The following is a 15,940-nucleotide window of genomic DNA, read 5'->3' on the forward strand; positions in this document are numbered from 1 at the left end:
AATTCTATTTTTTTATTTTTTTAAATTTATTTTACCTTTATTTAACCAGGCAAGTCAGTTAAGAACATATTCTTATTTTCAATGACGGCCTGGGAACAGTGGCCTGTTCAGGTGCAGAACGACAGATTTGTACCTTGTCAGCTCGGGGGTTTGAACTCGCAACCTTCCAGTTACTAGTCTAACCACTAGGCTACGCTGCCGCCCCAATGTGTGTGTGTGTGTGTGTGTGTGTGTGTGTGTGTGTGTGTGTGTGTGTGTGTGTGTGTGTGTGTGTGCTGTTTGTTGCTTTGTCTCTGTTGTTGTATCTCTTAATATGGGTGAAAATTGTGAAATTCCAATACAAAAATACTGTTACAAAAAAAATGAAAACGAAAATCCATTTTTGAATAAAATCCTGAAGTGGTATCGATATATTGACGAAATGTTTTGCATATGTGGAGGAACGGGAGAAGAGCTATCAGACTTTATGGCATACCTCAATGACATTGAGCCCAATCTCAAATTCACTATTGAATGTGATACTAAATGTGTTCATTACCTTAATATGTGGATTGAGAAATCAAATGGAACCCTGTTTACAACCCTGTATAGCAATGAAACGGACAGAAATACTCTATTACAGCTTCCACCCTGAGCCATTAAAAAGAGGACTTCCACGAAGCCCGTTTTTCAGACTGCACCATATGTGCCACTCTCCACAGAGGATGATCTAGAAAAAGCAGCGGAGATTCTAAGAAGAGTCTATTCTCCACAATGTGTGGATGAAACTCTTGATTTGGCATTGGGGAAAACGAGATGAACTGCAACAAAAAAAGACCCACTAGAGCTAAAGAGCACTCCGTAATGTTCACCACCACATATACATTGAACTCCCGAAAAGTGGGAGATGCGATCAAGAAACAATGGCATGTTTTATCATCAGACCCAGCTCTGCCAGCTGAATTTAAGAATCCACCACATATAGGAGAGGTCGCAATTTACTCGATTAATTGGTTCATGCCAACTGCCAGCCACAAAAGAAAATCAGCCAGGCTTTTTTACGCTCTCTTCCGAATGGTAGCTATAAATGCAGAGGTGGTGTGCAATGCAACAATATGGAGAAGTGTGAATATTTACGCCACCAACATACAGGAAAACGGTTCCAAATAAATGACATTATTACAGGCTCCGCCACCCATGTCATCTACATTATTAACTGTCCATGTGGGCTTTGCTATGTAGGTAACACCTCTCGCTCTCTCAAACAGAGAATCAGTGAACATAAAAGTTCAATCAGGAGAATCGACAGGGATTATCCAGTCGCAGTATATTTTAATGACCAAAAATATGATATTTCTACCTTTAGATTTTGTGGCATAGAGAAAGTTAAGATCAGACAGGGGAGGTGATATAAATAATACTCTGAGTAAAAGAGACATTATTTTCTAAAGGGCTTAATGATGAAATGCCTATGTTTGTTATGTTGTAAATGTGAACATGAATTAATGCTCCCATTTCAGATTACTCTTGACGTTTCTATTGCGCTGTACCAAATGATTTATGAAAACTTACCTGGTGGGTCGATGTCCTCATTGTGGTTTTACAGACGTGTTTAATACGTTTTATATACACACTTTATTCAAATATTTATGAAATGCACATTGCTATATTTGGTAACACTTATTTTCCCTAGACTCCAACCCAATTTGATGCATGGAACGGATGTGGGTGGAGCTAAGTCTACAATAGCTCCAATAGCTCTACAATAAACTCACAAAAGCTCTGATTAAGGCCTTGAGGCCCATATGTCAAGCTTATTAAAGAGAAATGATACTATCAAGAGCAGTGTGCGAGAAACCTGTACACTGCTGTTGATCGTCTCACTGCTCTTTAATAATCTTTACATATCAGCCTCAAGACCTTCGTCAAAGCATTGGTTACATTTTGAAGGTTTTTCTTGAGTGGGCAGCTTGAAGATTCCAGTCAATATTTAAATCACCCAGAAAATATACCTCTCTGTTGATATCACATACTACATTATCAAGCATTTCACACATGTTATCCAGATACTGAATTTTAGCAATTGGTGGTCTATTGCAGGTTCCCACCAGAATGGGGATTAGGTAGGCAGATGAACCTGTAGCCATATTACTTCAACATTATTTAACATGAGATCCTCTCTAAGCTTCACAGGAATGTAGTTCTGAATCTAAATGGCAACACCTCCACATTTGGCATTTCTGTCTTTTCTGTAGATGTTATGACCATGTATTGCTACCACTGTATCATCAAAGGTATTATCTAAGTGAGTTTCAGAGATAGCCAGAATATGAACGTCATCTGTTAGTAGCAAATTATTCATTTCATGAACCTTGTTTCTTAAGCTACGTATGCTAACGTGGACTATGTTTAGTACTTTTCAGGAATGCTTGATTGTTTTCATTGCTTTACTGTGAAGTTTAGCAAAAGTAGACATGCTCATGTTATTTATGTTAGTGCAGGGTGAGCTGCACACAGTGGACATATTAGGGCAGAGGCATTTAGGGCAGTTAGAGGGGCATAAATTAGGTTACTTACATTGTGTCTTCCAACGCCCCTGGGATAATGTACATTTGCGGAAGCATTATGACAACTCAGCATTACAATGGTAGGGATTAACTGAGCTGGGCTTGGTTCATTGATAAGTCGTTGACTCAACGCAGCCTTAGAAATGCAATGAAAGGATCCAGGAACCCAGATGATAAAACACGCTTTGTTTCCAGAAGGTAATTGTCAAAAAATGTTACATTAGCTGCATTAGTCTCGTAGCGTTCAATGCCACAATTTAGGGAGGGCAGAGGGCGAGATATTATGGGGTGTTTGTTGGTGTCATTTTGTTCTTTAAAATCCATTGTCAGCTGTTCTGAGCTGTCCTTCATAATGTCATTGAATCCCACATGAACTATGATAGACTCAATTTACTGATGAAGGTTTAAAATGTTTGGGGGCAGCTTATTGATGTCCTGTACTAGTGCTCCTGGACAGCACAAAGATTTTGCTCCAGAGACTGAGACATTTCTTACCATTGAACTGTCCAATACAGCGGCCTGAGAAGGGGATGGAGAAATCTTCCTATTCCTTCCCCTCACACAATTTTTTGAACCTTTCACAGACCCATGAGAAGCAGGATAGCTAGGATATGCCGACAGCTATCTACAATCTATATGCGATATTAAAGCTGATCTACCCCCTTAAGACTTAAGACTTTTTAAGTTAAGGTTAGGTTTAAAATCAGACCGTCCAAATTGTAATTACAAGTGGGAAACGTTTTGTTACCCAAATTGCCAAGTTGTGATTTTTCGGCACTGACCTTTCACCTTTTTTGACAATTACACTTATCAATGTGGATATTGTAGCTAGTTTGACCATATTTTCAATGTTAAGCAAGCTGGCTTACTTTATTATTAGCAGCGTTAGCTATCTTATCAAGCTAGTTAAAATCTTATTGGTTGAAAAATTGGTCTTACTTCAAAAGCACTTGCACACAACCATGCCGGATGTACGACCTCCCGTTGCCCAGTTTCCCAAGAGCACATGAAAGACCTAGTACTCCTGAAAACCAAATGTTCATTATGTTCATTTGACTGTAGTTTAGGTACGTGGTCAGTTGTTATATTAAGAAGTGTCAAATAAGTGATATGCAGGCTCTTTTATTTGTTATCTTAGGTACCTTTTATTCCTGTAGTTTACTCATATATGTTTTCCTATGACAGTGTAGAAGTAGTACCATAACCTATCCAGTTGATGGCAAGGTGTAGGAGATGGCAAGGTGTAGGAGATGGCAAGGTGTAGGAGATGGCAAGGTGTAGGAGATGGCACGGTGTAGGAGAAGGCACGGTGTAGGAGAAGGCACGGTGTAGGAGATGGCACGGTGTAGGAGATGGCAAAGTGTAGGAGAAGGCACGGTGCAGGAGAAGGCACGGTGTAGGAGAAGGCACGGTGTAGGAGAAGGCACGGTGTAGGAGAAGGCACGGTGCAGGAGAAGGCACGGTGTAGGAGAAGGCACGGTGTAGGAGAAGGCACGGTGTAGGAGAAGGCACGGTGTAGGAGAAGGCACGGTGTAGGAGAAGGCACGGTGTAGGAGAAGGCACGGTGTAGGAGAAGGCACGGTGTAGGAGAAGGCACGGTGTAGGAGAAGGCACGGTGTAGGAGAAGGCACGGTGTAGGAGAAGGCACGGTGTAGGAGAAGGCACGGTGTAGGAGAAGGCACGGTGTAGGAGAAGGCACGGTGTAGGAGAAGGCACGGTGTAGGAGAAGGCACGGTGCAGGAGAAGGCATGGTGTAGGAGATGGCACGGTGTAGGAGAAGGCACGGTGTAGGAGAAGGCACGGTGTAGGAGATGGCACGGTGTAGGAGAAGGCAAGGTGTAGGAGATGGCAAGGTGTAGGAGATGGCACGGTGTAGGAGAAGGCACGGTGTAGGAGAAGGCACGGTGTAGGAGATGGCACGGTGTAGGAGATGGCAAAGTGTAGGAGATGGCAAAGTGTAGGAGATGGCACAGTGTAGGAGAAGGCACGGTGTAGGCCTGTTCAAAGCATTAAATCCAGATTCTGTGTTCTTGATATTCTGTTATCTGGATCTGAATAATCCTATCCGATTATTTTCGGAAAAACTGGCAAAATAAAGCCAGATCGATCTGATCCTGGATTGAAAAAAAGAGCATTACAGAGTCCAGATAATTCTGAAAGTTCTGAAAAACTGGGCCCTGGGGATGAGCGAGTCATTGGTTAAGAATATCAATTGAGCGTTTCAATTACAGAAAGCTGTCCAACAGCGAACTCTGATGGTCCCAAGGTGGAAACACAGTGTTTCTCCTTTGTGGCTCATTGTCGTCTCTTCAGACAACTCATGTGAAAGCAGGGCAGCCACAGGACAGGGGTAAGAAAGGGAAAGTAAGACACTGGCATCATGTAGCCTATATCAAGTATGTGTTATTTGATGTGGTATCTTTTTAGACATTCCAAGGGGGAATCTGAACACACGCATGCACGCTGTTATGTCTAGGATTCTGCCGTGGTTTTAGTCAATGTGCTTTTAGCTCACATTGTAGCTTTGTTTCATTTCCATATCCATTGAACCAAATGGGTAAATTCCTGGATTTACAAATGACAGAGTCAGAGTCAAATTTCCAGTGTGTCTCAAAAAAACTGAAGTTGCGAAACGCAGTGGCATGCTTGAGTTCCTCAAGTCTGCTTATTAGAATCACTGTGAACTCTCATCTTTTTCTCATGACCCTAGTAGTAGTCATGTGAAATGGCTGGAATAAAATGGATTAAACCTTTCCTAGAATACTATAATATTAAACAATAATGCATTAGTACTTTTTTTTACATGGATAGTCTAATCCTTGTCTTCAAATCCTCTGGTTCAGCCACTATACCCAGAGCTGAGCATTACGCTCTGCCACCTCTGGTTGCTTGGCATTTCCACCCCTTTGATGGAGGGGCCATCTCCCGCTCATCCCAGTCAAAGCTCTTCCCTGTCCTGGTACCCCAATGGTGGAACAAGCTCCCCCATGACAACCATCAGACTGTCCCCATCTTCCGAAAATGTCTAATCTTTTCTTTCTAGCATTAATTTTTCTAATAGCAGCTTTTTAAAAAAAAAATGTTCACTTGCAATGACTGTAATAGGTGGTTGTTTTACATACCTTAGTAGAATGAACCAACTAAGTCGCTTGGATGAGAGCATATGCTAAATTATTCAAATGTGAATCCCCTGTTTGTTTTGTTTGTTTTGGGGGGGGGGGGTCGAAATGACATGACAATCATAAAGAACTGAGGACAATGCACATGACAATACTCAAATATAAACACATGGACGATACAACACATTAGGACAAGACCATAAAATGAATGAAATGTGGTACTAGCAATCAAAAAAAGACAAGTAGAAGTAGAGACTGTCTTTGGTTGTCATGAGGGTTACCCCACCTCAGTAAGCATGCCTTGGTTTGGCCATTCTGGAAAGTTTGTAAACCAGCATTGAGAAAGGCCTTATGATATAAAAGGGATCCCTGGTCATGTACACAGCCAAAAGGCGACAGGGGATAGTAGAGGCGACACAATGCTACGCAAGGTTTCCCATCATGTCAGTGTTACACTAACAACTTTTAGTGTACTTTGTTTGGCACAAGATTCTGCAAGACAAAGGCATATTTGCAAAGTGGATCTCATGCTAGTAGTTAGATCGACAAAATGGATGTGTGAGAATAGTGAGAATAGCTACTATGGTTATAAGGGCTCCATGCTGTCCCCATTGATAACACTCCTCTGTCTCTTCCAGAGTGTAACAGAGAGTTTTGGTGCGGCCATCTCCAGCCTCAACGCAGTTCACCTGACAGATACTGTGATCCACAGGAGTAAGAGGATGATGCTGGACACATTGGGAGTGGGGCTCTTGGGGACCAGTACAGCGGTCTTCAGCAAGGCTCTCCAGTACAGCCAGGTAAACTATACATAAGTAAACTACAGTACTGTACTTCACAACAGACAGGAAACAGGCAAGCAGCAGTGTATATGGCTCTGCTTGTGGCAATTCTGCGTGTAAACAGAAATGCCACGTGCCACAATGGGCACGTGCCTGTAAACTTTGATATCAATCTCGGCATATACTGTGCAGTATGGTCATATTTTTACACCAAAATACGTTTCTGATTGTATATACTTTTTATTTTCAATTGTTTACACGTTTATAGTTATGTATGCCATATGCTACATACCATATATGCCATATGCCATTGCCCCTCCAGTTATTTTTCAACATTTGTGATATATAGACAATTGTGATATATAGACCAAAAAATGAAATCTAAAATGAGGACTTATATGGTTGACTTAGAGGCAGGTTACTAATCGGTCCACCCTCTGAGTTTCTGATGCTGTTGATGGTGTGTGATCCTAGTTCTTCAAACCAGTGGAGAGGAGCAGTGTGTGGGGAAGATCAGGGATGACACTGCCACCCCAGTATGCTGCCTTCGTCAACGGCATAGCGGTAAGACAATCTCACATACAGTACACCCCCATATACTTATCACGTGATATATCTTTCAATGTTCCTCCTAACCTCATTATATTCCTATTCAAATCCCTCCCTTTGTCCTTATTTGTCTCTGAGGTAAATGTAACCTGTCTTTGAAAAAAACTATTCAAATGTTGAGATTGTGTTCACATTTTAACTGAGATTTGATTGACGCATTACACTCTGAAATGTTCATATTTATAAGATGTTAATATTAATAAGAGAATGCATTTTATTAAGTGTTCCGTTTCATCACAATTCACTTCCTCAAGTTATAAGTGACCTAATACTTGGGTCGGTTACTTTCTGAATGTAATCCGTTTACAGAACTTGTCCAAAATTGTGATCAATAACGTAACTTTTGGATTACCCAAACTCAGTAACGTAATCTGATTATTTTAAGAGGCATTAGAAGAAGACCAAAAGGATCCATCAAATGCACTTGGTGTGTCATCATAGTGGTCTCTGACCTGTGATCAGCTCAGTTGGAACAAGCTTAACCCTTTTAAAGGCTGACTTGAATGTCACTGATAAACAGAAAAGTGCCATAATGTATTTTTTTCTCTCGCTCCTATCTGCATTTAATAAGTAATACAAGAAGTAATCATCTAGTTTCTCAAAAGTATCTGTAATCCTGAACTGGGTTGTGTTCAATAGAGCAAACCGTGGTAGCACATTTTGTATGGCCAAATTTTAACATTACATTTACATTTAAGTCATTTAGCAGACGCTCTTATCCAGAGCGACTTACAAATTGGTGCATTCACCTTATGACATCCAGTAGAACAGCCACTTTACAATAGTGCATCTAAACCTTTTAAGGGGGAGGGGGGTGAGAAGGATTACTTATCCCATCCTAGGTATTCCTTAAAGAGGTGGGGTTTCAGGTGTCTCCGGAAGGTGGTGATTGACTCCGCTGTCCTGGCGTCGTGAGGGAGTGTGTTCCACCATTGGGGAGCCAGAGCAGCGAACAGTTTTGACTGGGCTGAGAGGGAACTGTACTTCCTCAGTGGTAGGGAGGCGAGCAGGCCAGAGGTGGATGAACGCAGTGCCCTTGTTTGGGTGTAGGGCCTGATCAGAGCCTGGAGGTACTGAGGTGCCGTTCCCCTCACAGCTCCATAGGCAAGCACCATGGTCTTGTAGCGGATGCGAGCTTCAACTGGAAGCCAGTGGAGAGAGCGGAGGAGCGGGGTGACGTGAGAGAACTTGGGAAGGTTGAACACCAGACGGGCTGCGGCATTCTGGATGAGTTGTAGGGGTTTAATGGCACAGGCAGGAGCCCAGCCAACAGCGAGTTGCAGTAATCCAGACGGGAGATGACAAGTGCCTGGATTAGGACCTGCGCCGCTTCCTGTGTGAGGCAGGGTCGTACTCTGCGGATGTTGTAGAGCATGAACCTACAGGAACGGGCCACCGCCTTGATGTTAGTTGAGAACGACAGGGTGTTGTCCAGGATCACGCCAAGGTTCTTAGCGCTCTGGGAGGAGGACACAATGGAGTTGTCAACCGTGATGGCGAGATCATGGAACGGGCAGTCCTTCCCCGGGAGGAAGAGCAGCTCCGTCTTGCCGAGGTTCAGCTTGAGGTGGTGATCCGTCATCCACACAGATATGTCTGCCAGACATGCAGAGATGCGATTCGCCACCTGGTCATCAGAAGGGGGAAAGGAGAAGATTAATTGTGTGTCGTCTGCATAGCAATGATAGGAGAGACCATGTGAGGTTATGACAGAGCCAAGTGACTTGGTGTATAGCGAGAATAGGAGAGGGCCTAGAACAGAGCCCTGGGGACACCAGTGGTGAGAGCGCGTGGTGAGGAGACAGATTCTCGCCACGCCACCTGGTAGGAGCGACCTGTCAGGTAGGACGCAATCCAAGCGTGGGCCGCGCCGGGAGATGCCCAACTCGGAGAGGGTGGAGAGGAGGATCTGATGGTTCACAGTATCGAAGGCAGCCGATAGGTCTAGAAGGATGAGAGCAGAGGAGAGAGAGTTAGCTTTAGCAGTGCGGAGCGCCTCCGTGATACAGAGAAGAGCAGTCTCAGTTGAATGACTAGTCTTGAAACCTGACTGATTTGGATCAAGAAGGTCATTCTGAGAGAGATAGCGGGAGAGCTGGCCAAGGACGGCACGTTCAAGAGTTTTGGAGAGAAAAGAAAGAAGGGATACTGGTCTGTAGTTGTTGACATCGGAGGGATCGAGTGTAGGTTTTTTCAGAAGGGGTGCAACTCTCGCTCTCTTGAAGACGGAAGGGACGTAGCCAGCGGTCAGGGATGAGTTGATGAGCGAGGTGAGGTAAGGGAGAAGGTCTCCGGAAATGGTCTGGAGAAGAGAGGAGGGGATAGGGTCGAGCGGGCAGGTTGTTGGGCGGCCGGCCGTCACAAGACGCGAGATTTCATCTGGAGAGAGAGGGGAGAAAGAGGTCAGAGCACAGGGTAGGGCAGTGTGAGCAGAACCAGCGGTGTCGTTTGACTTAGCAAACGAGGATCGGATGTCGTCGACCTTCTTTTCAAAATGGTTGACGAAGTCATCTGCAGAGAGGGAGGAGGGGGGGGAGGGGAGGAGGATTCAGGAGGGAGGAGAAGGTGGCAAAGAGCTTCCTAGGGTTAGAGGCAGATGCTTGGAATTTAGAGTGGTAGAAAGTGGCTTTTGCAGCAGAGACAGAGGAGGAAAATGTAGAGAGGAGGGAGCGAAAGGATGCCAGGTCCGCAGGGAGGCGAGTTTTCCTCCATTTCCGCTCGGCTGCCCGGAGCCCTGTTCTGTGAGCTCGCAATGAGTCGTCGAGCCACGGAGCGGGAGGGGAGGACCGAGCCGGCCTGGAAGATAGGGGACATAGAGAGTCAAAGGATGCAGAAAGGGAGGAGAGGAGGGTTGAGGAGGCAGAATCAGGAGATAGGTTGGAGAAGGTTTGAGCAGAGGGAAGAGATGATAGGATGGAAGAGGAGAGAGTAGCGGGGGAGAGAGAGCGAAGGTTGGGACGGCGCGATACCATCCGAGTAGGGGCAGTGTGGGAAGTGTTGGATGAGAGCGAGAGGGAAAAGGATACAAGGTAGTGGTCGGAGACTTGGAGGGGAGTTGCAATGAGGTTAGTGGAAGAACAGCATCTAGTAAAGATGAGGTCGAGCGTATTGCCTGCCTTGTGAGTAGGGGGAAGGTGAGAGGGTGAGGTCAAAAGAGGAAAGGAGTGGAAAGAAGGAGGCAGAGAGGAATGAGTCAAAGGTAGACGTGGGGAGGTTAAAGTCGCCCAGAACTGTGAGAGGTGAGCCGTCCTCAGGAAAGGAGCTTATCAAGACATCAAGCTCATTGATGAACTCTCCGAGGGGACCTGGAGGGCGATAAATGATAAGGATGTTAAGCTTGAAAGGGCTGGTAACTGTGACAGCATGAAATTCAAAGGAGGCGATAGACAGATGGGTAAGGGGAGAAAGAGAGAATGACCACTTGGGAGAGATGAGGATCCCGGTGCCACCACCCCGCTGACCAGAAGCTCTCGGGGTGTGCGAGAACACGTGGGCGGACGAAGAGAGAGCAGTAGGAGTAGCAGTGTTATCTGTGGTGATCCATGTTTCCGTCAGTGCCAAGAAGTCGAGGGACTGGAGGGAGGCATAGGCTGAGATGAACTCTGCCTTGTTGGCCGCAGATCGGCAGTTCCAGAGGCTACCGGAGACCTGGAACTCCACGTGGGTCGTGCGCGCTGGGACCACCAGATTAGGTGGCCGCGGCCACGCGGTGTGGAGCGTTTGTATGGTCTGTGCAGAGAGGAGATAACAGGGATAGACAGACACATAGTTGACAGGCTACAGAAGAGGCTACGCTAATGCAAGGAGATTGGAATGACAAGTGGACTACACGTCTCGAATGTTCAGAAAGTTAAGCTTACGTAGCAAGAATCTTATTGACTAAAATGATTAAAATGATACAGTACTGCTGAAGTAGGCTAGCTGGCAGTGGCTGCGTTGTTGACTTTGTAGGCTAGCTGGCAGTGGCTGCGTTGTTGACACTACACTAATCAAGTCGTTCCGTTGAGTGTAATAGTTTCTACAGTGCTGCTATTCGGGGCTAGCTGGCTAGCTAGCAGTGTTGATTACGTTACGTTGCGTTAAAAGAACGACAATAGCTGGCTAGCTAACCTAGAAAATCGCTCTAGACTACACAATTATCTTTGATACACAGACGGCTATGTAGCTAGCTATGTAGCTAGCTACGATCAAACAAATCAAACCGTTGTGCTGTAATGAAATGAAATGAAAATGTGATACTACCTGTGGAGCGAAGCGGAATGCGACCGGGTTGTTGAGTGCGGAAGTTCTATTCAGTAGACGTTGGCTAGCTGTTGGCTAGCTAGCAGTGTCTCCTACGTTAAGGATGACAAATAGCTAGCTAGCTAACCTCGGTAAATTAAGATAATCACTCTAAGACTACACGCTCTAAACTACACAATTATCTTGGATACGAAGACAGCAAAGACAACTATGTAGCTAGCTAACACTACACTAATCAAGTCGTTCAGTTGAGTGTAATAGTTTCTACAGTGCTGCTATTCGGTAGACGGTGGACGTTTGCTAGCTAGCTAGCTGCTGGGCAGATAGCAGTGTAGACTACGTTAGGACGACGAAATACGAAGTTGCAATAGAAGTGCTGACTGTTTCACTTTGTTGTCCTCTTTCTTTTCCTTTTTCTTCTTCTTTTTCTTTTTTTCCTTTTTCTTCTGTCCTTCTTTTGTCCTTATTTTGTCTTCCTTTCTTCTGTTAACTAGATATTTTTTGTTGTTATTCTTTGTAAGCTAGCTAGCTTCTTCCAGGAGAGTCCCTAGCAACTGCTTAGCAACAAGTAAACAATTCTGCTAGCAATTCAGCTAGCTAAGATAACTGTACAATTTTATGAAAAATAGTTAATTTTTCAAAAGCCTGTCTTTTTTGGTTTGTTCCTTGTTTTGTCTTCTATTGAGTCTTGCAGTTTTCTCTTGATTTTTTCGATCTTCAGAGGAAAGGAGCACAGAGGAATAGGATATGTTGCACAATTGGGCAGGAGGCAGAGAGGACATTAACATTTTGTTCACTTCTGGCGCCTGTTCAGGAGGGTGCAATGTCACAGAACATTCAGACAGAAATACATTTAGTATGAGATATGCGCGTCTGTCATGTAGAATAGGTAATCGTATCAGCTTTATTCTATTTCTATCTTAACGTTTCACCTCTCTGAATGTACCCTGCCTCAGGTGCACTCTATGGACTTTGATGATACGTGGCACCCTGCAACCCACCCCTCTGGGGCAGTGCTCCCTGCCATCCTGGCCCTGGCAGAGACTCTGCCCACCCAGACATCTGGCCTGGACCTGCTGCTGGCCTTCAACGCAGGCATCGAGGTGCAGGGGCAACTCATGAGGTTCTCCAAGGAGGCCCACAATATACCTAGAAGGTATAACTGAGAATGCATATTGGGTCCTTCTGTAGCTCAGTTGGTAGAGCATGGCGCTTGTAACGCCAGGGTAGTGGGTTCGATTCCCGGGACCAACCATACGTAGAATGTATGCACACATGACTGTAAGTCGCTTTGGATAAAAGCGTCTGCTAAATGGCATATATTATTATTATTATATATAAATGTGTGGATTTGCATGCATGCTATTTGTTTTTATTGTTTGTACAAATTATGCTGGCAGTTTGTTTTGTACTGCCAATATAATTACTGTATATTTGTAGTCACAAGTGCTTATTCAAATCAGATTTGTGAGTAGAGATCTACAGTACATGCATTGTACAGGATGTATTTTACACACATTAGCTTTTGCACTCAAATTTAAAATACCACATTTCTGGTTTCTGGTGAGCTTCTAATCCCAATCTTCTCCCAATCCTAAACTTTGGAACTTTCTTCTCTCCCAGGTTCCACCCTCCTGCTGTTGTGGGAGTGATGGGCAGTGCAGCAGCTTCAGCTAAGCTCCTAGCCCTCTCCCCAGCCCAGTGTGTCCACTCTCTGGCTATCGCTGCCTCCTCCGCGGGGGCCCCCATGGCCAATGCAGCTACCCAGACCAAACCCCTCCACACTGGCAATGCCGCCCGCAGAGGCCTGGAGGCCGCCAAGCTCGCCCTGCTGGGGTTGGAGGGAAGTCAGGCCATCCTGGATCTCGAGTCCGGCTTCGGGGTCTTCTACTCAGACTATAGTCCCTCGGAGATCCCTGGGACTAATGGTGGTTGTAGTGGTGGGTTTCGATGGGTTTTGGAGGAGCAGGACGTGGCCATCAAGCGCTTCCCGGCCCACCTGGGAATGCACTGGGTGGTGGATGCCGCCTTGGAAGCCCGGGCTAAGCTTGGAGCCTCCGGAGAACCTGACCTCTGTAAGGTCCAGAAGGTGGTGCTCCGAGTGCCTCCCTCCAGGTACATTGACTGCCCCTTCCCAGCCATGGAGCACCAGGCCAGGCATTCATTTCAATTCAATGCCTGCTCAGCCCTGCTGGACAACCAGGTGTCCGTGAACTCCTTCAGCGGGCCTCAGATAGACAGGCCGGCCTTGAGGGAGCTCCTGGCCAAGGTCAGAGTCGAGAACCCCCAAGACAACCACCCCAGCTTTGACAAGATGTACTGCGAGGTGACAGTAGAGATGGAGCATGGGGAGAGTGTCACAGCCAGGTGTGATACCTTCTACGGCCACTGGAGGAAGCCATTGAGTCAGGAGGACTTAGTTGGGAAATTCGAGGCGAACGCCTCCACTGTGCTTAGCCAAGAAGCTGTGGAGAGTGTTGTGGACATTATAGGGAATATAGAGAAGTGCCCGGACTGTACGGTGCTGAGATCATATCTGCAGATGAGCAGGCCGACAACCCATCTCTTCAGAGAACACCTTGGCTAACCAAAATCCCAACACTCTCTCAAATCCCATTTGCATTATCCCTCGTCGAACAGCCGTGACACGATTACATTCCCCAACACAGGCCTTGAATTTATTGCAATCACACCTGGTATTAAAATGCATGCACTCTGGCTGCACTCTGTCTGCATTGTGTTCGGATCTCACTTTTTCCTCCCATTTATGCATTTTAGTTTGTGGTCACAATTCAAGAAGTAGACCTAAATTAAATATAGCCTATACATGACATGGTCTTGTGGTGCTTTCATTGTTTTTTCAGAGGCCCATTTCCATTTTATAATGCTTGGCATGACTGTATCTGTACAGCAGACCATCGGATACAGTATATTCACCTCCATTGGAGTTGTTACAAAGGAGGATATAATTGTTCTTTTTTTTGTCACTGATCTACACAAAATAACTCATAATGTCAAAGTGAAAATAAAATTGTATACATTTGTACAAATTAATAAAATGAATCATAAAAATGTATTTGTCATGTCAAGCCTAAATAAGTTCAGTAGTTATAATTTGCTTAACAAATCAAATAACAACTGCAATACAGTGCTTTACTTGGGCAGGAGCTCACTGAGCTGAGTTACAGCTCCTCAAATGTTCTACTGATTGAGCTCCTTTTCCTCTTATAGAATATTAGCACAAAAATATTGTGGAGCTTTTATTTTAAAGGATTTTCTTTTGTAATTAATACAAAACAAAAGCACCAAAAAAATAACAAAGAAAAATGCTGCCAGGCATATGAATTGAAGTATTGCTTAAGCAACAAATGGGACAAGAATAGCACAACAATGAAAGTCACAACAACAATACGCGTTATGGGTCAGTGTTCACAGTCAGGATCTGTCCAGACGGTCCAGAAACGGACTCGAAACCTTGACAAAACTGCTGGAGGAGTTAGTGCTGAAAAAAATCGTATTTCCCTAGTTAATGGTGTTAGTCATTTATGCTAGCTATCTACGGAAGCAAGGGGGAGTGGATGACTTCCATTCTGTCAGGATACTATTTTCCTAGTTAATGGTGTTAGTCATTTATTTTATTTTACCTTTATTTAACCAGGCAAGTCAGTTAAGAACACATTCTTATTTTCAATGACGGCCTAGGAACAGTGGGTTAACTGCCTGTTCAGGGGCAGAACGACAGATTTGTACCGTGTCAGCATGGGGGTTTGAACTCACAACCTTCCGGTTACTAGTCCAACGCTCTAACCACTAGGCTACCCTGCCGCCCCTTTGCCTCCTCTGGACCTGGACGACTCCACATCATTAAGGGAACCATAGGTTCTGAGGTAAACCAGGAGACTCTGGAACAGAACGTCAGGCCATCAGTCAAGGAGCTAAAGCTGGGTCAAAAATGGGTCTTCCATCAAGACGACACAAAGTATTCAAATAAATCTAATGGCTCGCCACTAGGCTACGTTGCCGCCCCTTTATGCTAGCTATCTATGGAAGCAAGATGACTTCCATTCTGTCAGGATAATATTTTTTGCAGCCACCATTCCAAACATCCAAAGAGAGCTGCATCAGGGTCAATGACCCTCTCATTATACCTTGGAATACCAATCAAAGATGTTCTTCCAAAAATGATTAAGTAGGGGGCAGAGCCAAAAAAGATGAGTTAAATAAATCAAATTGATTTATATAGCCCTTCGTACATCAGCTGATATCTCAAAGTGCTGTGCAGAAACCCAGCCTAAAACCCCAAACAGCAAGCAATGCAGGTGTAGAAGCACGGTGGCTAGGAAAAACTTCCTAGAAAGGCCAAAACCTACGAAGAAACCTAGAGAGGAGCCAGGCTATGTGGGGTGGCCAGTCCTCTTCTGGCTGTGCCGGTTGGAGATTATAACAGAACATGGCCAAGATGTTGAAATGTTCATAAATGACCAGCATGGTCAAATAATACTTAAAGACAGGCAGAACAGTTGAAAACGGAGCAGCAGCACGGCCAGGTGGACTGGGGACAGTAAGGAGTCATCATGTAAGGTAGTCCTGAGGCATGGTCCTAGGGCTCAGGTCCTCCGAGAGAGAGAAAGAAAGAGAGAAA

General features: G+C 44.9%; 1 protein-coding gene across 1 annotated transcript; it reads left to right on the forward strand.

The window, feature by feature from the left end:
• Window positions 1–6,067: 6,067 nt before the first annotated feature.
• acod1 (aconitate decarboxylase 1) lies at window positions 6,068–14,359 on the forward strand. Its single transcript, XM_035774194.2, has 5 exons — window positions 6,068–6,108; window positions 6,304–6,465; window positions 6,922–7,011; window positions 12,255–12,454; window positions 12,922–14,359. The coding sequence occupies exons 1-5, from the start codon at window positions 6,085–6,087 to the stop codon at window positions 13,883–13,885; spliced, it is 1,440 nt and encodes a 479-aa protein (XP_035630087.1). The 5' UTR covers window positions 6,068–6,084; the 3' UTR covers window positions 13,886–14,359.
• Window positions 14,360–15,940: the final 1,581 nt, after the last annotated feature.

The sequence above is a fragment of the Oncorhynchus keta genome, chromosome 7 (genome assembly GCF_023373465.1).
Source record: "Oncorhynchus keta strain PuntledgeMale-10-30-2019 chromosome 7, Oket_V2, whole genome shotgun sequence".
Lineage (NCBI taxonomy): Eukaryota > Metazoa > Chordata > Actinopteri > Salmoniformes > Salmonidae > Oncorhynchus > Oncorhynchus keta.